The sequence below is a fragment of the Lissotriton helveticus genome, chromosome 5_1, assembly GCF_964261635.1.
Source record: "Lissotriton helveticus chromosome 5_1, aLisHel1.1, whole genome shotgun sequence".
NCBI classification, from domain to species: Eukaryota; Metazoa; Chordata; class Amphibia; order Caudata; family Salamandridae; genus Lissotriton; species Lissotriton helveticus.
In genome coordinates, this window is record NC_136065.1 from 710488197 (window position 1) to 710511140 (window position 22944).

The window sequence follows — 22944 nt, forward strand, 5'->3', positions numbered from 1 at the left end:
TTCTATGTATTTTTGGGTGATTTTCTTGTCACAGTATGTCGGAGAGAAGACATACAATTGTTGACTCTTCCTTTCGATGTTACTGGACGTGGAAATGTAAAACGACATTTCGTGTAGAACTTGTCCTTGGATTTGTATTTTCGACGACAGTAATTCCCACAACGATGGGTTTGAAAGCGTAAAACTTGATGTCTTAAATTGCTTTCTCCTGTACTTTTCGGAACACCACATGTAGAATACTGCTCAATGAAACTCATCACTTTCTCATCTGAATCTGTTCCAAATTTTGGGGCATCTTTAATCCATAGCAGCATATGTATATGAGAAGAACCTCTTGCTTGATACTCCTTTCTCCAAAAGAAATCCAACACCTCTCCAAGCGGAGGATTTTTTTTGTTTGTAATAAAAGACATCATAGCTTCAAACCTATGATTGAAATACCTGCATACATTAACTGGATCCAAAGAGCACAGTTCTCCAGGTGTCTTGTATTCAATATTTTCAATGTTTTTATTTGCCTCTCGTAGAAATTCAAGTAAGTCTTCCCAAGCTTACTCAGCACAGCTAAGAGTGAGGAACCATGTAGGAGTTCCTAAGTTTCTTAGCATACATTTCAATTCCCCATGACGACGGTACCAATACTCGTTAGTACCACGCTGACATGCCATGAGATTAATTAGCTGAGATTCCAAAACACTGTCTTGCAGTTTCACTTTATCCATAAAGTCCCTTGCCGAAACATTTTGCAGATGTGCTCCACTTTTCAATATATGGTTTACTGCATAGGAAAGTCCAGACAAGTCACTCTCAAACAGTAGATGGAACAAATATGGAATGCATTGACGAAACCTTGGATCTTCTGCATATAATCTTGAAGTCTGGTATTCAGATGCACGAATTTGAACAGGTCGGTCGTCATATCGTCCACCTTCACCTGTTGGAAATAACTGTGGAAAGCAACGAGCTTCTAAACTTTCTTCCCATACACTAATGGGACTTCCTTCTACTTTTTTCATCTGAAACAAGTCAATAGCATTCCCCATTACTTCTTTGGAATGCAATCGATGATCCACTAATTCTTGCCAGATTTTCTTACTTTTTGTCGGAACACCATTAACTAGAATAACCAGAGGTTCCTCTTCTACTTTTTCAACACCAATGGTATCAATATTTTTCTTAAAATCTAGAGGCAAATAAACAACTCTTCCCTTTAATCCTCTCTGTAAATCTGAAGGAGGCAATTTCCCTGTCTTAGGCTCCATGCGAGCAATAGCCTGAAAAGGATGCACACATTGAATCAGAATAGACTCATAGGTATTTAAATCCATCAATTCAGAAGGAATGTCTACCAACTCCAGATTATTATGAACAGCTCTAGCAGGCATTTTATTTTCATTTAATTTATTATAGCAATATGTACAAATACGTTGATCAGAGCCTAAATCAAAACAATTTTCAACCAACAAATAAGTTGCAAAATCCTTCAACTCATTATTATTTATCTTTTCGCTTTTTACATATAAATCAACTAATCTAGTCTGATGCTTATAATGAGTCCGTCGACAACAAACACAAGAAAAATTAGGCCTTTCACTTGAATTGACCTTAAACTTTATAATTTCATTTTCATATTTTTCTGTACTTAAAATCTCTACATTCTCTTCTACATTACCTTCCATTACTGTATCAATTTCTGCACTAACCTCTTTTTCACCAAAGTAACAAAACTCAATTTCATCACAAATGTTTTTGACATCTAATTCAGTTCCATGCAAAAGAGCACTGTTTTAGTTTAAGTGCTGGACTTTTTGCATAGTATAACCTTCTCACTAATTTCCTCACTTTATTATGATGCACTGCTAACATCCTAAAATGGTGAAAAACACTCTGACATACTTTTCTTGAAAGACAAGCCAGTGAATGCCCTTGCAAACCTGTTTTTACTCTCACTCTACAAGGATCTAACTCTTGTAAAATTTTCATTTTTTTTGTTTCACAGTTTTCTTAGTATATGTCCGTAAGAAAATGCGAAACAAATCAATTGATTCCTGTCGGACACTACAAATACTACTACAATTCCATGTATACACTGGAGCCTTAGGACATTTCCCTAAAACTTCATCAGCTAACACCTCTTCTGTATTTCTAGGCACAATCTCTTCTTTTTCAACCGGACAACCGTCCTTCACCTCATATGCTCGACCACTGGTGTCAACTGCATGCACCAAATCATTATCCTGAAAGTAGCTTTCTTCATTAAAAAATGGCTCAGAACTTGAACTATGCTTCCATTCTCCAGAAAAAACATCACAAAAATGTGTCCGATTAATTACTCTCCTCCACTTACATTTTGATTTAAACACATTAATTATCGTATCAAGTGTACGAATTCTATTCATTACTAAACAAAACAATTTAAATGCTTCATCCACGATCTTAACTATGTTTTTCTTCTTGTAAAAAGCTGTCTTTTGTTTATAAGTTTTTATATCTTTTAATAAATGCGATATAATCCTGTTGTAAAACATTCGTCTACGGATGTCAGAAAATTGTTTGCTTCTTCTATTGCTTTTCAAAATATTGTCTCCTTGTACACGTCTAACAATTGTAGAAGGACATCCTGTCTTTTTTGAAATTACACGTGTTTCAGTATTTTTATTTAAAAAACTTTTTTTCCTTCAAATTTCAATATTTCCTAAGAAAATTTGTACTTTGCTTACCAGGAGCATTTTTCTTTTTCTCTGAAGATTTTATTTTGGTTGGTTCTTGATTTTCTTTTTCCTTAGACCTTAATTTTCTCTTATAATTTTTGTCTCTCCTTCTTTTAGAAGGCATCTTTCTCTTTGTTTGTATAGATGATTGTAATCCGTGAAAAACAAAAAATAACATATTACAGACCACTACAAACATATGACATAGCAATTACAATAAGTAAACAATATAAACACTAGTATATAACAAAAGGCTAATTAAATTACATGTGCTTTGCTTTCTGTCAAAAACGATTAACTAATTAATTTTTATGTCTTGTTTATATATAGGTGGTCTGTTTTTGGCCTGTAGATACAGAGAAATAATTAGTGCAGAGACACACATAGTGCTTGCACAGACATAGATGATAGATTACATGTAATATCGTGCACATGTGCCTCAGATCACACCAAATCTATTGCATTTTCAATGCTTGTTTACCTTGCTTCCATCAAGAAAGCAGTCAGATGCGTCACACATTTGCCATAAATTTAGAATGTAAGCACTCTAGTTGCTCATTATTTCAAGCTTCACTCACAGTGTATTCTTAGACAGATTAATTGTTTTTTAGATATAATGTACCATGTCTGTCACTGCCAACAGTATGTGTGACACTGAGGGCGAGATCTATTGCATTTTCAATGCTTGTTTAGTTTGATTCCATCAAGAAAGCATTCAGATGTGTAACACATTTGCAATAAATTCTGAATGTTTGACATTAATACTGGTCCAGAGATAGTGTAAAGGTTTCATTGGGATATTTACAAACCGCTTGTACAATGTTAGATATAATTTACTAATTTATGTTATATCTTCTTAATATATAGGTGGCCTGTTTTTGACCTGTAGATACAGAGAAATAATTTGTGCAGAGACACACATACTGCTTCCACAGACAGAGATGGTACATTACATGTAATATCATGGACATGTGCCTAAAATCAAACCAAATCTATTGCATTTTCAATGCGTGTTTACTTAGGTTCCATCAACAAGACATTCAGATGTGTCACACATTTGCCATACATTTTCAATGTTTGATATTAATGCTGGTCCAGAAATAGTGTAAAGGTTTCATTGGCATACTTACAAACAGCTTCCACAATGTTAAATAATATTTATTATTTAATGTTATGGCTTGTTTCGAGATAGGTTGTCTGTTTTTCGCCTGAAAATAATTTGAAATAATATCAGCAGAAACATATATACTGCTTGCAGACAAAGAGATGGTAGATTACATGTAATATGGTGCACATGTGCCTAATATCACACCAAATCTATTGTATTTTCAATGCTTGTTTACTTTAGTTCCATCAAGAAGGCATTCACATGTGTCACATATTTGCCATATATTCTAAATGTTAGCACTCTAATTGTTCATTATAGCAAGCTTCACTCACAATGTGATTTTAGACAGATTAATAAAATTTTAGTTATAATGTACCATGTCTATCCCTGCCAACAGTATATGTGACTCTGCCTAACATCACAATAATAGGTGAATCAAGCTTCAGTCACAGAGTGATCTTAGGCACATAATCAGAATGTTAGATATAATGTACCATGTCTGTCTCTGCCAACAGTATGTGTGACTCTGCTTAAGATCACAGTGATGGGTGAATGAAGCTTCACTCACAGTGTGATCTTAGGCACATGATCAAAATGTTAGATATAATGTACCATGTCTGTCTCTGCAAGCAGTATGTGTGTCTCTGCTCATATTATTACACTTTCTCTACAGACAAAAAACAGGCCACCTATATATAAGCAACACATAACATTAATTTCTCATTACATGTAACAACCTGCTAATCTGCCTAAGATCACACTGTGAGTGAAGCTTAATTCACCCATCAGTGTGATCTTACGCACATGTCCACAATATTAATATATATAAGGTAGACTCTCACAATTTTAACATCTCTCACAGCATTGGTGGGAAAATGCATAACCACGCAGCTATGTCAAAGATTGTGCACACAGCTTGTAAATATGTCTCTCTTTTTTTTGTATATTCTATCTCAATTTATGCCATTAAAAAAAATAATTTCCAATAATGCGTCCTTTCACATAGGGCAAGCCCTAAGTGAAAGGGCCTGCGTCAGTCTTACACCTGCTGTGAGGCAGGTGCAAAATTTTGACACAAAAGCGTCCTAAAAGTGACGTAGTGAAATCTCATAGATTTCACTGTGTCATTTGTACAACCCTTCTTTGCGTCAATACACCTCCTTTGCATACATTACACCTGACGCACATATAATATGGCAGAAGGCTTTACAAAGTGACACATCTAACTAGATGCATCACTTTGTAAATATAACTCAACAAGGTACAATTTTTACACCAAGCTGTGTCACAGAAAATGACGCACCAGCGGCATAAAAGTGACGCATGGCGTCATAAATGAGGCCCTCAAGGGCACCACAGGGAAAAACAGTGTAAAAAATTGTAGAAAAAAAATAATTTCCAGCAATGCATCCTTTCACATGGGACAATCCCATGACGTTACCTTATGTAATGTGAGAGATGTTAACATTGTGAGAGTCTACCTTATAAACACACAGCTATGTCAAAGATTGTGCACACAGCTTGTAAATATACACACAGACAAGAATATGAAATGCCGTGAGAGATCTTATAACTGTGAGAGTCTACCTTCTAAACACACAGCTATGTCAAAGATTGCTTTGTCTACCTGCATATTTACAAGCTGCGTGCACAATCTTTGACATAGCTGTGTGTTTATGCATCTCCCCACCATTTCATATGGGTTTCTATCTGCTATTCCTATCACTTTCCAGACATTCACTCCTTCCACCCATGCTACAGGTTGCACAATGTGCTTCAAAAAAATGACCATATTTACAACTCCAATCACACAATTTCTAAACCAGCATTGAATCCAAGCATAAAAACAATTTATAAAAAGACTACCTTATAAACAAACAGCTAACATTATAAAAAAGGTAAAAATATCATTCCTTAAATCACAGAGACACACACTATGATACTTGTAAAAAATATTTAAACCCTCTATCTTTTTTAAAAGAATCATTACTCACCTTTAAAAATGGTTTGGAAGATGTCAAACAGTGTCAGTCACAGTCAACAGATATTCTTAAGCAGAATCTCTGAACAATGCTTCTTTCACTGAGAGCCTTTCAATAATGGCACAGATTCTTTCAGATTTCAGAGCCATATTCTTGCACATAGCCAATGAAAATTGTTCCCCCACAAATTCAAAACCAAACTGCACATTTTAATTGGTTGAAGATTTCAAAGACTTTGAAACTCACATAACATTCACCCATCCCCCAGTGCTCATTCACCAAGTAACCATGGAAACTCCCTCTAAAACCAACACAGAGTTCACAAGTTCATTTTACTATGTTGCAAAGAAATCCATCAAGGCTGCTTGACCTCTCAATCTACTAGCTAATGAAATGCAATGTTTCTTTAAATGACTTTTTCTCAACCATTGAAATGACTTCTTACAAAAAAAAAACATGCAGCCTAATTTTCAGTGGAGATTTTTAACAAAGCTCCAATCATATCTACTTATTCATCTGCACTGATTCTCAAAAAAAGATTTCATAATCAAACTGCCATTTCATTTCCACAACTCATCTGACTAGAAGCACACCTACCTTCACACACCTATCTTCAAAATGACAAAAGTCTGGTTTGTGGGGAATAGCTATGTCCACTGGGCTCAAAAATATGCAACTAACAGAGGTATTTACAACCTTGATTTACCAAATGTAGACATTGTATGGATTGGACAAAGAGGATTGAGAAGTCACCAATTTATACCATTGGTATAATCCTTTATGCATTTACCACACCCTGACCTTATAATTGTGCACTGTGTTGGAAATGATGTAGGCACATTGAGTGGGGTAGGTCTGGAAATGCTTTTAAAGGACATCTTTGGGCAATTGATATCACTTTTTCCAAATACTGCCTTGGTATTCTCTAATATATGCCAAAGGAAAAAATGGAACTGGTCCAACCAATTTTGTCCACTGATTGAGAAAGCAAGGAAACATGTAAATAAATATGTTTCTGCTTACATGAGAGACTATGTTATGGGTTCCATTTACCACAACAACTTGCGTTAAAACATGCAGGACATCTATAGGAGAGATGGTGTTCATTTTACAGATGAGGGGAATAGAGTCTTCCTCTTGAATTTGAGACTCTGCATTGGTACCTACTTGTAGGTACAAAAAACACCCACTTAACACAACAGCTCTTTTCAGAGCTCACTTACCACTAAACACTCTACATTATTTTTTTACTCTATTTTTTTACACTGTTTTTCCCCGTGGTGCGCTCCCGGGTGCGTGTACCGGAGAGCGCACCGATGAGCGCAGCCAGCGCTTACCCTGCGAAAATTAAAAAAAATATAACTTTTTTTGCCCTTCAGGGTCCTTCTAGGCCCGCCTCAGAAAAACTAAGGAGTCAGGGGGTGTCTACTCTGCCCCCTTTTAATTATATCCCCCTTTCTTTTTTCACCTCTTGTGTCTCGATTCTACCGAGACACAAGATGGCGGACTCTCCAGACTGTTTAGAATGTTGACAGACACCCGACAGCCAATCAGCTTTCCGCTTGTGCACTCCCGTAGCGCGCCGGGTGTGCTCCCCGGTACGCGCACCCGGGAGTGCTCGTAGCGCGCCTATAGATATATATATTTTTTTAAGTTAATTTTCCAAAAAAACACTGGAGCAATTTTCACCAAACATAGCAAAGGCACATCTGCGTACCAGTCCCTACAATTTTGCCAAGTTTGGCATAATTCCGTTCAGCGGTTCGGGCTGTAGACTTGTCAGACCGTCCTATGGAAATTAACATGGGAAAAACATGTTCTGGGACCCCCCTTTTTTCTCAGCCCTCACTTCACGAATCCCCCGGAAACTTTCAGGGAAGGAGCGGAGCGCAGCGAGACCATTTTAAGGAAAATTACAGGCAGATCCCTCAATCGGCGCCAAAGTTATTTCCAATAGAATGTTGCGGATTTCCTATGGAAAACAATCCTAACTATAACTACCTACTGGCGACCGCCAGTAGGTAATATATCGATGTGAATCTCTGGCTTGCTGTTAAAACTGTAAAAATCAGGTGGATATATTTTTTCCAGCATACAACATTGATGGTTCTTTGTTGAATAGTCAAAAAGTACAATGTAGATGGTATCAAAAAAATGTCTCGTGTATTGTGATTAAATAATTAACAAGCTTTCTTTTTTGATTTTTCAGCTTTTCCAAAATCAAGCGCTTGCATTCCAACAATCTTTTTTATATGACGTATGTACAATTTCTCAGAAGAAGCACAGTGGAATTTTTCTGGAAATAACAGAACGTGCCACTGAATATATTCTGGACAACCACACCAAAGGTAAAAAAGAACCATTTTATATAAATTAAAAAGCAACTTAGGGAAGATGTTACATGCACTTAGATGTTAATACTATGAAGAATTAGGATGCAGTATTAATTCTTTAAACCAGGAAATGTTTCCAACTTAAATAGGAGATAAAGGCCTAAAAACATAAATAAATGCAAACATCATATTGACAAAACGTTTAGGACAATCATGAACGTGAATTCATCAAAAGTTTAGCCGAAGTGACCTCAAACCTGAATGATGTCACAGAATGTGACATCATATGACCTTTGTGCCTGAATCCTAGGAAATGATGCCAGATGTCCTTCATCGTGATGGCATCATAAGAAATCACCTACTGAAGTCTACTCCATACCCCAAATGGAGGAAGTATTGCTAAATCACAATGAGATGCAAAAAAGAGATTTAAGAAACAATAGGGTCAGACTCGGATAATACTAGGTAGTATAAATTGTATATGATCTATCTTATTGACTTAATTTAGTCCTTATTATTGATTATAAGTTACAATGTATCTGAGCTTGTAAGGAACTAGTACAATTGTGGAAGACAGAGATGAAGGTTCTGTTCAAAAATATATTTTTTCAGGTATTCACAGTAATGGACCATGGTAGCCAACTTTAAAAAAATTGAAAGTTTAATTTTATGTGGTACTAAAAAGAGTGCCATTGCACTTCTGAATTTATTTTACTTATAGTGCAATCTCCAGGTGGGATCTGCAGAAGGTAAACAGTGTTCTTTAGAACACTTTTCAACTTTTGTGGTTAGTACTGCTTTTAACACCTTCGAGAATCGGGGTCGCAGAAGTACACTAGGGGTTGCAGGTGCCAAGCTAGGGGGTCGCAGCTGTGATCCCTAAATGATTTCAATGTGTGTAATGTCTATTATGCAAAGGTATTCCGATGTAAACCAAAATTACTAAACTATGTATTGTGTAATTTCTTTTTTATAACTATTACATTAAAAGCGCAATTTTCTCTTAGTTCAAGTAAAAACAAATCTTGCAGGAACAGCAATGGCAAACAGCAAAGCTGCCACATGCACTACTCGGTCAACACTAACTGCATGAATCTAGAAACTGAATGTTTATATTACTTAAGGGTTATTGTACTACTCTCAGTCCACACCTCCTTGTTCCAATCATTACAAATGAGGTGTCTCCACAGTCAGGTTTATCAAACCCAATCTTCTCCAGAAATATAAACTAAACCAGCACCTCCCTCCTGAATGAGGATGTATCCCCACTCCTCACCTTACTATTTAACATCTAATTGACTTCACCTTCTGTTGGAGCTGGCCCTTTTGGCAGGTTCACCCCGAAACCTTTTGCTTTTTCCTAGCCTGTTTCTAGAACCTGGTGTTGGTGATTTTAGGCCTTTGCGCACTTTTTCCCTGTGGTACAGTGTAAAGTGCATGAGCTCTCTGTATATGTGTGGTGAGTGACCTGCCCTCCCATAGGAATGAATGCCCATGGTAGTTCCTGATGTGTGGGGAGTGCAAGGTCGAGTTTGGTATGTGAGAACTCGTGAGACTGAATGCTGCGCAATGGTATATGCGGCATGATTGTGTCTAGTCTAGAAGGGCCACTTTTAGAAGTTGGCATATTTGTGTAATTTGTGCCTGGCGTGTGATTGGCTGGAGCCTGGCCCCAGAAGTGAGCCTGGGCCTGCTTGTGGATTGACTGTCTGGCTTGAGGGTGACAGGGGCTGCAGAGCCCCCAGGAGGTTGTCTGAGTCAGCCCGTGGATGAAAGGCTACATCTGCTGCAAGGGAAGTGGGAGGAGATAGCACCTAGGAGTGAATAGGGCTGTGCCTGCCTGACCATAATGCTGGCTCCACCTCCCCGCTGGGCGAATGTCACCTCAGTCCCTGATACTGAAAGAAAGAAGGAAGCCAGGAAAGCCCCAGTGCTCCAGCAACACCCAGAACTGGTTTAGACCGGGCTCAGGGCCCACTTGCACAAAGACTTCAAAGGACTTCAAAGACTTTTAGGGGTATAAGAGAAGGACCCCTGACAACAGAAAAGGAGATTCTACAATCAAGAGGAACCTCTGCTGGAAGAAGGACCGCTGAAGAACTGAAGGAAGATTGCCATGCTGTGTGCTCTAAGGGCTGACCTGTTCTGCTGACCAACTGAAGCTGAGGAGGAGAGGGACTTTGCTGTGTGCTGTGACCCTACCTGCTTTACCTAAGAAAGACTTTGTTGTGTGCTGTGTCTTCTCCAAGGGCCTGAGAAGAGCTGGCCTCCTGTTTTGCAACCCAGGGACAGAAAGGTTGTCAAGGACTACAAGACTCTGCTGTGTCCCCTGAAGCTGCTGTGGGCTGAAGAGATCGTAAGCTGCTGTGTGCGGTGGAAATCGGGGGCTGCTCGACTAAGAGCTGCTGCTTGCCCCGTGTAGCGCGCTGGCTGCTCTCTGATCTGATTGAGAGTGCCGCGATGCCTGCTGCCACCGTGTTACGAGGTTGACATGTTCATCGACACGTGTTTGGTGGTGGCCGAAGGGTTGTGAGCTTCCCCAATGCGGGCGTGTTGATTCGCCTGCCTGCAGTTCATCGCCGCGGCCCGGGGGCCCTGAAATTGATCAAAAGCGGCTGTCCCCGCTCCCGCTCCGAGGTCGCAGAGTCGAGAAAACAAAAGGGCCGCGACCTGACTGGTCGTTCTTCGCCAGGAGCCGCACTCTGATTGGCCACTGCTGTGGGCCTGCCCCGAGAGCCGTGCTCCGATTCGCTGAGTCACCCCGCAGAAGCTGTGACGTTAGAAGGGCTTGTCCCGGGAGCCGCGCTATCATTGGCTGACTCCCGGGTACCTGTGGAGGCTCGTCGGTGGAGCTGCGCTGCGAGTGGCCATCAGCTCAAGGAGTCTACACGTCACGAGGGGCTCGCCTGTAGGGCCGCGCACCGATTGGACCGTGGGAAGGAGCCGCGTCCAAGCCCGTGAGTAGACCCGACCTCACCGAGGGATCCGTGAGTAGACCCGCCCTCGCCGAGGGATCCGTGGGTGTGGGCCTCGCCTTCAAGCAGCCGTCCCAGCCCGCAAAGTGAATCCTGGCTCCCCGCTGCTCGTGGAATCATCCGAGCGGGCGGAGAGCTGCCGGGACCTCACGTGACCGCGGGAAAGCTTTACTGAGGTGGGGAGGCGATCCCTCTGATAACACGGGACCGGCGCCCCAAAACAGCGCTAGAGTTAGTATAGAACTGACTTTGGCAGAACAGCCTCCAGCCATATTTGTATTAGGAGCCTGAGAGGCTCAAGGGCATGTGTGTATTTCTAGAGCCCGTGGCTCCAACGTTGGACACACTTGTTTAGAGAGGGCCAGTGAGAGCCCAGGCCTCAGGTTGGTGGCCAGAGCCTGAGAGCTCCAACGTTTGGGGGCACCTGTTTATTGTCATGAGGGGCTAGTGAGCGATTGGGGTGCAGACTTTGCTCCTAAGGGTCAGTGAGGACCCTGTCGCAGTTTTAATTCACAGCTGCCCAGCAATTAGTGGGCAGCTGCACCGTTTAGGTCATGTTGGTGTTCCCAGGTGCCCAGCAAGTAGTGGGCACCTGCAACGTTTAGGTTTGCGCCGGTGGCGCACCCCTGACTGGCGCTGCATGGCAGCGCGCCCTGACATTTGGACACAGGGCTTCCTAGCCCCAACAAGGCCAGTTGGCCTAGGGACTGCCACAGGTGGTGGCTTATGTAGGTTTTTGCGCAATTGTGTGATTTTACACCTCTGAATGTGTTGGTTGATGCATCATGTGTTTTTCCCTCTCTACACCTCTGAATGTTTGATGCATCATGTGTAATGTGTTCTTGCTTCTACCCCTAAATGTATTTTATTCTTAGGTGGTTGTGTTTTGCATAGTATAGTTTATACTAGAGAGGTTATGTGTCCATGCGTGATCTAGGCCTAGGGTTATTAGTATTGCGTAGTGTATACCTACCTTTACCAGTAGTTACTGGTTGTGATTTATAACTGTTATTTTGTGCTATTTGTGCTAATTTGTGCTACAGTGATTTTATATCCTTTTATTCTAATTTCTGACAGTATTTCTATTTCTAAAGATTCTGACAGTGGCCCATGTGGCCCTGTCTTGTAAATAATCCCTTATGAATATTGCCCGTGCCAGTTGGCACAATGTACATGTGTGATTTTTATCTGATGTGATTTTGACAATACAGAAGTTATTTTCATATAACCTTGTGTGGAGTTCCTTTTGTGCTGTGCCTAGTATGTTGTTGCTGTTGTGTGCTAGCGCAAATGCTTTACACATTGCCTCCGAGTTTAGCCTTACTGCTCGTGCCAAGCTACCAAGGGGGTGAGCAGGGGTTATCTTGGCGTGTGCCTCCCTTGCCCTGACTAGAATGGTGGTTTCTGCCTGGCTTTGGCGTCAGCCTTAGCCTACCAGAAATAGCCAGTTCTAACACCTTCCATGTAAGCATTTGATATAATGTTAGGGGCAGGAGGGAGGGATGCAATGTTCAGACCAAGGAGGTTTGGACTCCGAGTAATTGATTTACTAGTAAGTCATTTAAACATTATCTTTTCAGCCCCTTCCTGGTTGCTCTCATTACAAATAAGGAGTGCCCAAGCTATAACTTCAATGGACTATATGGCAAAATATTACACAAACAATTTCTTATATTTCTGAAGCAATTATAATTTATTATTCTACTATTTGCCAACGATTTACTTCTTAGCAGATAACACCTTAACACCAAAACCATAATTTTGACTGCTGGCATTATTGGCCAGCATAATTTTGATCCCTTCCTGAGATACTGTAGGGGTACGTCATGATCATGTGTAGTCAGCAGTCGAATATATTCTGTGTGATTAAATGTTACTAAGAAAAGATAGGATATTGCATATCTAAAGTATTCTGCATATAACTAATGAAACTATTAAAGTATGTGCATAGAAATGTGATTAATAAAGATCTTGCAACATTTACATATTAATATTCGAAAGAGAAATTAAACCTGTATTGTAGCTCATTGTGAAGAAAATGAAATAAAATGTATATGTGGACCTGTGATACTCAAATTACAGCCCTGGGGCTGCATGCACCCCTCCTGACCTTTACATGCCCCTCCTTTGTCAACAGCAGCACTGGGCAGCTGTTCACTAGGCTCACCACTAACATTTTAAAACTATTAAATATACAGGCAAGACGTTATATGAAGGTTAATTGAAGTTAAAGAAAGTAAGTAACTAGGTTTTCCTGCACCATTAAATATCAGGAATACCTTCATTTTCAAAGCCTTCTTGCAGCAAAAGAGTAAAAATATGATAAGGTCTCTTCAAAACTCAAAAAGTGTATTTCATTAACATGGCAAACCATCATTCATCTTAGTACATCAGATTATATCAGTCCAATAAGAAGTATTTTATTTTTTAAAGTGATAGTTTTCAAACATGAATTTAGAAACAATCATTCTTTCACAGACACTGACAATATTGCCAATAGTAAAGAGGCAAGTCAGTTGTTAAATTCACTCTTAGGGTGGCCTGGCTTCCTATTACACATGAAACACATTATAGTTTATTAAATCAAACACCGGAGAATGGTTTGTACAGTGCACATCCTAAAGTCATATATTTTCAAAGTCCTCTTATATGTGATAATAAGGAAAAAGGAGGGAAAGTGTAATAAAGCAATTGCCGAGAATAGCACAAATTTGCATGCAGGCCCCCTTACTTTACTGCGACCCCCAAAACTGCCACCATGCTGGCATCAATTCGGCACTCCGTCACATCATAGACAAAAACTTTGTGGCCCCTGGAAAAAATGTTTGTGAGTACCCATGGTGTAGACTAATGCTTAAGCATTTGTATGTATAACAATAAATGATATTAATGTTGGCGTAGTATAAATAATTCTTTTACAATCTTGCAATTGATTCATGCATTAAGAAACTGCATTTTTTGTGTGTAGAAGTGTGCACGTATTTGTAACCATGTGCACTGTTAAGTTGGTGTACGTTTTAGGCCTTGAGAACCGTTCCAGTGCAAGCTCATGTTTAAATTTTAAAGTAACATTTTTATTTATCCTTTAATGTAGAATGTATTATCTTGTATTTTTTAGTTTCCACTGCAGGTGTGTACAAAACATTATTAGCAAGAAACAAAGTTTATTTTTATTAGATAGCAGGGTATAAGAAGATGGAGAATTGCAGCAAAGAGCAAGGAGGTGACTGTTCATGAAGGAGGAGAAGAATAGCCAATGACAAATGAAGTAGCAAATTATAGAAGTGAGAAAGGTGGTGCCAGTAACCAATTAGTGCTGGAATCGTGGAAAGTTACTGGAGGAGCACATGACTTACCTTGAGTGCAACTAATATATTGTGCTGTAACACAGGGAGAGTCAAAAGAGACGTCTTAGTACTTCATGAGGTACAGACCTCTGCTTCTGATTGGAGTAGCTTCATGCTACTTTACCCTTAGTTGGAGTTTTCTTCTATTGACTCTGACAGCTGACACCTATTTCCCAACCTTACTTAATGTTTCTTAGTCTAGGGTTGTCCCCTTTTAAGGTAGTGTAGCGAGAGTTAGTTTGCTCACACTCCTCTTTGAGAATCGTTTTATGCAATTTAATGCTCAATACTTTTTATTGATTACTTGGATTGTCATCGTTGAACTTGTTATATGCTTTTTGTATATAGGGCAAATCTCTTTAGGAGATTTGTACTCATTGTATTTGTCAGTCATTTCTAAACGATAATGCTGAGGCTCATTTATATCAATCTGTGCCGCTCGCAGTGGTTTTGCTCCCTGGTTTTGCTGTTCGTGACTTTGCTTTGGGGCAGTGATTGACAGCGGGACTGCGAGGACCAGCAGCCCGTGCTTCATTTCAGCTGTGCCTCTTCCCGCCCTCCCACGCCAGAAGACCTACTTAACTACTCACGGCCCCCTCTTCGCGGGAGCCGCTCGCAGTGGTTTTGCTCCCTGGTGTTGCTGTTCGTGACTTTGCTTTGGGGCAGTGATTGACGGCGGGACTGCGAGGACCAGCAGCCCGTGCTCCATTTCAGCTGTGCCTCTTCCCGCCCCTCCCACTTACACCTATTTCTTCACGGGCCCTTCCCGCTCCGCGGAACGCGCGCAGGCACGCGCTGGGCAAAGCCCGGGCCAAGGGCGGGCCCGTTTGAGCCCGTTCGAGCCTGGAGAGACTGGGCTGGGCCACCCCTCTAACGGCTGAAGTTCCTGATACACTAGTAAGTTCTTTAGCGAGTGTTTGACCTATTATAGTGTTAGTCCAATCCTATTGTGCACAAGGTATGGACTTCTGAAGAAACCAGACTCAATAGAGATATAATTCAGGATTGTCTGAAACTTCAGGGGGCCCTTAAAATTAGCTGGTTAACATATGTAAAGAGCTTCTTGAGAGATATCGGACATCCTGAATATTTTGAGTCCCCAACTTGTTTAGCGACAGTATCGAGAAAAAAACTGAAAGATTGAATATTGTGTAACTATATTGGTTACACTGTATTGAAAGTTTAAGGTGATTGTTTCCTCCCTCTTACCTCTCAAGCAGCTAAAAAGACCACGTGGTAGAATACGGATGTTTAAGAGGGCCCAAGCTTTCTCAGTTGGTAGCAGAGGATGGTTAGCTCTTGAAGTAGAGGGAGATCAAATTTAGCCTACGACAGTCCAAACTCAACGTCTGTGGCCCTAGTCCAGAGTCTAGAATCGAGACATGGAGAATAGATGAAGTTCCAATGGCACACTTGCAAACAGCAGAGAAGTGAATATTCATAGGGTTGTGTGTATGAGGGCAATGCTTAGCTTGTGGCAAGTAGTAGTTGTGTGATGTCTGGCGGAGAGGATGTGAGAGTTGCATGAATGTGATGTTTAGTTGCTGAAGTATAGGTTGTCGTTGAAGTTGTTATCGGGTCCGACGTGACCTAAGATCCCATGATATGTAATAAAGATGCAGAAGACACCGTGTTGTATTTGTCTGCTAAGGTTCTGTGGGGTTTGTTGTGCGATGTCCCGATTGAGATAGGGAACTTTTGTGTGCAAGATAGAGTTGTGATTAGTGTGGTGGACCTTTTGCGCAGGAGTAAAACAATACTGATCAAAGTGATTCATTGGTGATCGAGGTTTCAATTATGAATGTGTGTGTTCTTTGGGTGATTCAATTCTGTTGATTCTTTTAGAGCAGACAATTGTTTTCTGATTTTGTTTTGTATGATTAGTGTGGATGAGAGAAAGTGTGAGAAGTTGTGAAGGAGGGTTAATTGCTACGAGGAGTGTGAGTGACATCCGAGTGTGCCACAGTGGGATAGGTTGATTGGTGTAACCCTGCACTGGGATTGGTTGTACTTGTCATTTGGTGCTGCACTCTAATTGCTGGTCACATTGTTACGTAAATTAAAATGATTGGGTTTTGAATTGATTTGCAATTGTTATGATAAAGGTTTGAAAATGAGATGCTTTAGAGTAATAAGGGATATAATATGAGGAGATGTGAATGTACCTACTCGAGTGGGCGAAGAGACTCCACCAGAAGATACGGCAGCTGATTACATGGCGATGAATGTAGGGCTCCACATTATTATTTGGCTTAAAAATTGGCCCAAGATCACAGAGAAGGATCACACTATGGTACATTTAATAGGAGGATTTGTCAATTTGACAATTTGACAAATTTGACAATTTGACAATTTGAGAGGAATATTGTTTGCAATGAAACCATTAACTAGACCTGCACAGTTTGAAGTGCTTAATGCGTGGCTTTGCACAGGTCATACAAAACAAAGAGACAAATTTCAAGGGAGAATGAAGAAATCCATGCGTTCATATGCAGACGCAAGACAGGATGAGCAATAAAGGAGATGGAAGTTAGGTATGATTGAGGGAGCGCGAGTATACCCTGCCATATTGAAAGAGGGAAGTGATACTGAAAGAGAAAGAACGAGAAGAGAAAAGAAAAGAATAATAAGGGAGATGGGCATAAAGGCAGTGATAGAGATGCAAGTGCCAGCCTTTTAGAAGGACTGTTAGCAGAACGTCCACCCCCATATAATCAGTCACACCTTGGAGGTGGGGAAAGCATAGATTTTACTAAAAGTCCTCCGAGTGCTTCAGCTGCGGTAGCTTCAAGGTATGGTGTTGTTAGAGTCATATCCACAGGTCTGACACACATTATAGTGGGAGGGAGTATGGGAGCATGGGAGCATGTGCTCCTGGTCCTTCTGGAACATTTAATTCAAATTCAGCTCCAAGGATTCCTCACGCCCCTACAGTACTGGTTACCATTTTTCCTATTGTTCCCATGTATGACTTTAGTTCAACTGAAAATGAAACTCAGAAAGTAGCTGCCTCTTCCGAAGCGAGTTTGCAGAAAATAAGGAGTTAGGTCCCGGGACACAGGGTCAGCTGGACCATAGAATAATTTATAAAAAGAGAAATGCTGGCCCTGCGATTTTTGATAGCTATATTTTGAGCAACAAACCAAATCCTTGTTATGATTTGTATGGTCAAATTTATTTAAACCATTTACTTTTTCATATAAATCTCATTAAGTTAAAGCATTAGTTGCATGAGAAAAACACTACGTACATACAATTTATACAAAAACATTTGACAAAGAATTTTAACAAAAATACATAAATACATATGACAAAATGACATCCAATCATTTAGTGTACATAAATATACAAATACGGTCATACGAGAAGCATCAGTCGTTATGTAGTATTAAGCAATGAAGCTATTTGCAGTAAGGAAAAGAAAACAAAATGAATTGTAACAAATACAAATTTTCAATTGTCTGATAAATAAACTTGAATTCTTTCTGCTATTGCCAATTCCTTTCTGCTATTGCCGACGCGTTTCGAACTCGCTCTGGCATTTGGCAAGTTCTCATCAGGGCTTTCTCGTATTATTCTTCTGAAAATTATGTACAAAGAAAATGAGTGAGATTTTGCAATCCTCATTTTCGTCCCCTATATACATTGCCCCCTACCAAGACTTTCTAGAAAACGTGTACCTTTATTTTCAAGTTGGCAGCGGGTTTTCAATTTTCAAGAGATCTTATTCAGTCAATGTAGATTCGGTTCGAGAAAATTACAACGAACCAAATTACAATATAGTAATGGTCAGGACAGCCTGCGCCTAGATGGCCAGAGGACAATCTTGGAAAATTACCTTCAAACCAGTAGTCTGCACTTCTGTTTGGTAAATATTCGAAACAGCCGTGCGTGGGACAAAAATCAGCTCCCACCCGCCAGCCGGCGGTGGACACGTCTTATTGCACCTACAAGGAGAGTTTAAAGTCACTCAACTATTCCAATCGGTTTTACAAACAGCGGTTAGAACGAGTAGAACGGGTAACAGAACCGGGTGCCTACCTTATTGTTGGCGCTTGGGCTGTTTAAATGCAGCTCCCCTGTTTTTCTTACTTCTAGCCTGTTTCAGTTCGTTTTTATGTTCGTTTTTATGTTCTAAAATGACAAACACGGACAGTGTGAGCCCGCTCCTGTGTCATGCGCGGTATCACTAAGCATTACCTATCTTTGTGCTTACCTAAATGTTGGTGATCTTGAAGAAACACACGCTCCCAAGTGCACTCCAAACCAATCCAGGGAGTCACTCGATTGACTAAGTCGCCATCTTAAAAAGCAGACATGTGATCGTCAATGCGTGTCACATGACTGTCACATGACAGTCATGTGACAGTCATGTGACACGCATTGACGATCACATGTCTGCTTTTTAAGATGGCGACTTAGTCAATCGAGTGACTCCCTGGATTGGTTTGGAGTGCACTTGGGAGCGTGTGTTTCTTCAAGATCACCAACATTTAGGTAAGCACAAAGATAGGTAATGCTTAGTGATACCGCGCATGACACAGGAGCGGGCTCACACTGTCCGTGTTTGTCATTTTAGAACATAAAAACGAACATAAAAACGAACTGAAACAGGCTAGAAGTAAGAAAAACAGGGGAGCTGCATTTAAACAGCCCAAGCGCCAACAATAAGGTAGGCACCCGGTTCTGTTACCCGTTCTACTCGTTCTAACCGCTGTTTGTAAAACCGATTGGAATAGTTGAGTGACTTTAAACTCTCCTTGTAGGTGCAATAAGACGTGTCCACCGCCGGCTGGCGGGTGGGAGCTGATTTTTGTCCCACGCACGGCTGTTTCGAATATTTACCAAACAGAAGTGCAGACTACTGGTTTGAAGGTAATTTTCCAAGATTGTCCTCTGGCCATCTAGGCGCAGGCTGTCCTGACCATTACTATATTGTAATTTGGTTCATTGTAATTTTTTAGAACCGAATCTACATTGACTGAATAAGATCTCTTGAAAATTGAAAACCCGCTGCCAACTTGAAAATAAAGGTACACGTTTTCTAGAAAGTCTTGGTAGGGGGCAATGTATATAGGGGACGAAAATGAGGATTGCAAAATCTCACTCATTTTCTTTGTACATAATTTTCAGAAGAATAATACGAGAAAGCCCTGATGAGAACTTGCCAAATGCCAGAGCGAGTTCGAAACGCGTCGGCAATAGCAGAAAGGAATTGGCAATAGCAGAAAGAATTCAAGTTTATTTATCAGACAATTGAAAATTTGTATTTGTTACAATTCATTTTGTTTTCTTTTCCTTACTGCAAATAGCTTCATTGCTTAATACTACATAACGACTGATGCTTCTCGTATGACCGTATTTGTATATTTATGTACACTAAATGATTGGATGTCATTTTGTCATATGTATTTATGTATTTTTGTTAAAATTCTTTGTCAAATGTTTTTGTATAAATTGTATGTACGTAGTGTTTTTCTCATGCAACTAATGCTTTAACTTAATGAGATTTATATGAAAAAGTAAATGGTTTAAATAAATTCGACCATACAAATCATAACAAGGATTTGGTTTGTTGCTCAAAATATAGCTATAAAAAATCGCAGGGCCAGCATTTCTCTTTTTATAAATTCTTCCGAAGCGAGGGCATCAGAGAAAAGAATTAATGGCCCCAATGTGAGATTTATTCCATTGACTCCGATGAATGTGAGTTCATCTTGTGCTGAGAGTGCAGATCCCTCTGCACTACAGAAGGGATTTGGTCCCATTTTTTTTTTTTTTTTAAAGTATATTTTTATTGCAGAATTACGAACAAAACATCGAGAAAAGCAACCATTAGCACCCCCTCCATACAAGGTACCACATGTTTCCTGGAATGTACACAGCCCATCAGCCCACATCCCGGAGGTCGGGCGGCGCAAGTTCAATGTCCAACAAGGTTCCTAGTATGTTACGTAGGGATGACTGGTCACAAATATAATCCTGTTTCCGCATTTTATGTCCCCACAACAACAACTTCCCCCCCCCCCCCCCTATACATCCCCCTGAGGGGTCGTGCTCACCGTACAAGTCACACTGAAGCTAACTGGGTTTACAGAGCATAGTCCCGCCGATGTATCAGCGTGACGACTCACCGGGTTCATACTCTGGATGTCTGCATCCCAGCTCTAACGGGGCAATCCACGAACTCCTCTACTCCCACCCCCCTCTAGTTGCTGCTGATGTGGGTGGCGGTGATGTGTGTTGGACAGATGGGCGCGTCAGCAACAATGATTAAATGTTCGTGTTTCTAGTCTCCTGGAACTCAGTTTCCGAAGATCCCTCCTCTGCATCGTCCGTCAAATAATCACATAAGGCCTGCACAATCGTCTCCCAGGCCCTGGCTGCCTCTATGCCCTTCTCATTCCCCAATCTGGTGGCCTGCCGCATCCTCAGTACACTCTCGCATCTCGACCACTTCAACAGCTCATTCGTCCATCTCCCCATCACAGGTCCTTCCTTGGTTTTCCAGCGCCACGTGATCTCCCTCTGCGCTAACATAAGCCCCAAATCAATGAACTTGCTCGTGATTTTCGTTTTCGCTGTGTGGGGAAACCAGAGTAAGAGGCACGCCGCCATGTCAAATTCCACCTCCCTATCCGTGACCGCGTTCAGAAGGGCGCCCACCTCGGGCCAATACGTATCCAGCTTCGGGCAACCCCACATCATGTGGTCCAGTTCAACCTCCGGTGCCGAGCACCTCGGGCATACCGCGTCCTGCACTTGGAAGTGCCGGCGGAGCCTCCCCGGGGTCAGATATGCTCTATGTAAAAGGAAGAAATGGATTTGTTGGAACCTAGCATTCCTGCTACCCTTCCACGTCCGATTCAGGATGTGGCCCCATTCTACATCCGGAATAGGCTTGCCTATACTGTCCTCCCATCTGGCTTTCAACGTCACGAGCGGTTCCAGCCCGTCGTGCAACATCCGCGATTGAAGACATGTCACCGCCTTGATCGTACCCGCGGCCATCATCACGTACTGGCAGGCCATGGCCGTGTCCGGCTCCGCCAATCCCACCTTCCAGCGTTTCTGCATTGCAGCAGATACCGCCGCATGCAGGAGATAATCCCCATCTGGGAGGCCAAACTGCTCCCGAAGCACCGCAAACGGGGCCAACACTCCTTCCATAAACAGATCACCCACAACATGCAATCCCAACTCCTCCCATTCCGCCAGCGGAGACCAATCTCCCCCATGTGGCAGCGCCGTCAGCATCCCTATAGGGATCTCCGGGGCATATGGTCTCACTGCTCGTGCCCGCCTCAGGCTCCTGTTCCAGCATAGCCGGAGGGTTTTTTCCTCCAGAGTGAGCTCCCTCAACGCCAACCTCTGCTGCATAACAATATAGGAAAGGACGTGTCTCTGGATACCCATCCCTCGAAGCCGATCAGGACCTCTAAACTCCCTGGCCACGTTCTGTGTCAGAATCTGAAGCTGGGCTGCCAGGTAGTAGAGTTCAAAATCCGGCACCGCCATCCCCCCCTCAAGTTTGGGTCGAATCATGGTGTGCAACGCCACCCTACGCCTGCCATGCCCCCAGATGAGCTCAATAACCATCGACCGCAGGTCCTGAAAGATCCGCTGCGGGATCCAAATAGGCAGAGTTCTGAAATAATACAGCAGTCGAGGGAGTGCCACCATTTTCAACAACGCCACTCGCCCTTGCACCGACAAAGGGAGAGATGCCCAAAAGGACATGCAGCCACGCAACCCCCTGATACACCGCCCGATATTTCCCTCCAGGAGGCTCGCCGCATCATGGTAGATCCGGACTCCCAGGTACGTGAAGCACCTGTCCGCCCAGAGCACATCTACCGTAAGAGGAGGGCGCTGGGCATCCGCTCGCAGAGGGAAGACACAGGTCTTATCCCAATTCACCCTAAGTCCCGACAATTCGCCGAAGGAGGAGAGCAGCCCCACGGCCCCGTTTAAGGCCTCCTCCGTATCCTCCAGATACAGCAACAGGTCGTCGGCATACAATGAGATGTAGTGAAGACTCTCTCCGCAACGGACCCCCATAAAGGAGTCCCCTGCCCTGGCCAATGCCGCCAGCGGTTCCATCGCGAGAGCGAACAGAAGGGGAGAGAGCGAGCAACCCTGCCTAGTCCCTCTGCGTACCGGATAAGCGGATGAAATGAGTGATCCCACTCGCACTCTAGCTGTGGCCAATGAATATAGGACCTTCGTCCAGCGCGCAAACCCCTCACCTAGTCCGAACCTCTCCAGTACCCCATCTAGGTAACACCATTCAAGGCTGTCAAAAGCCTTTTCAATATCCACCGACAAAACAGCCGACGCACCGTCCGAACCCAAGGTACCCTGCAGTATACCGATCAGCCTGCGTGTGTTAATGGCCGTGTTCCTAGTAGGGATGAACCCTGCTTGGTCATCGTGCACCAACCTGGTCATATGAGGGAGCAGTCTGGTGGCCAAAATGCGGCTCAAG

General features: G+C 42.0%; 1 protein-coding gene across 2 annotated transcripts in view; it reads left to right on the top strand.

Moving 5' to 3' along the window:
* The window catches only part of LOC144754857 (uncharacterized), a 1464081-nt gene that overhangs the window by 418784 nt on the left and 1022353 nt on the right, over positions 1-22944 (top strand). For both annotated transcript variants that reach the window (XM_078643119.1, XM_078643120.1), the window contains exon 8: positions 8011-8149. In XM_078643119.1, the coding sequence (XP_078499245.1) occupies positions 8011-8149 (139 nt within the window). The remainder of the gene's footprint in view (positions 1-8010; positions 8150-22944) is intronic.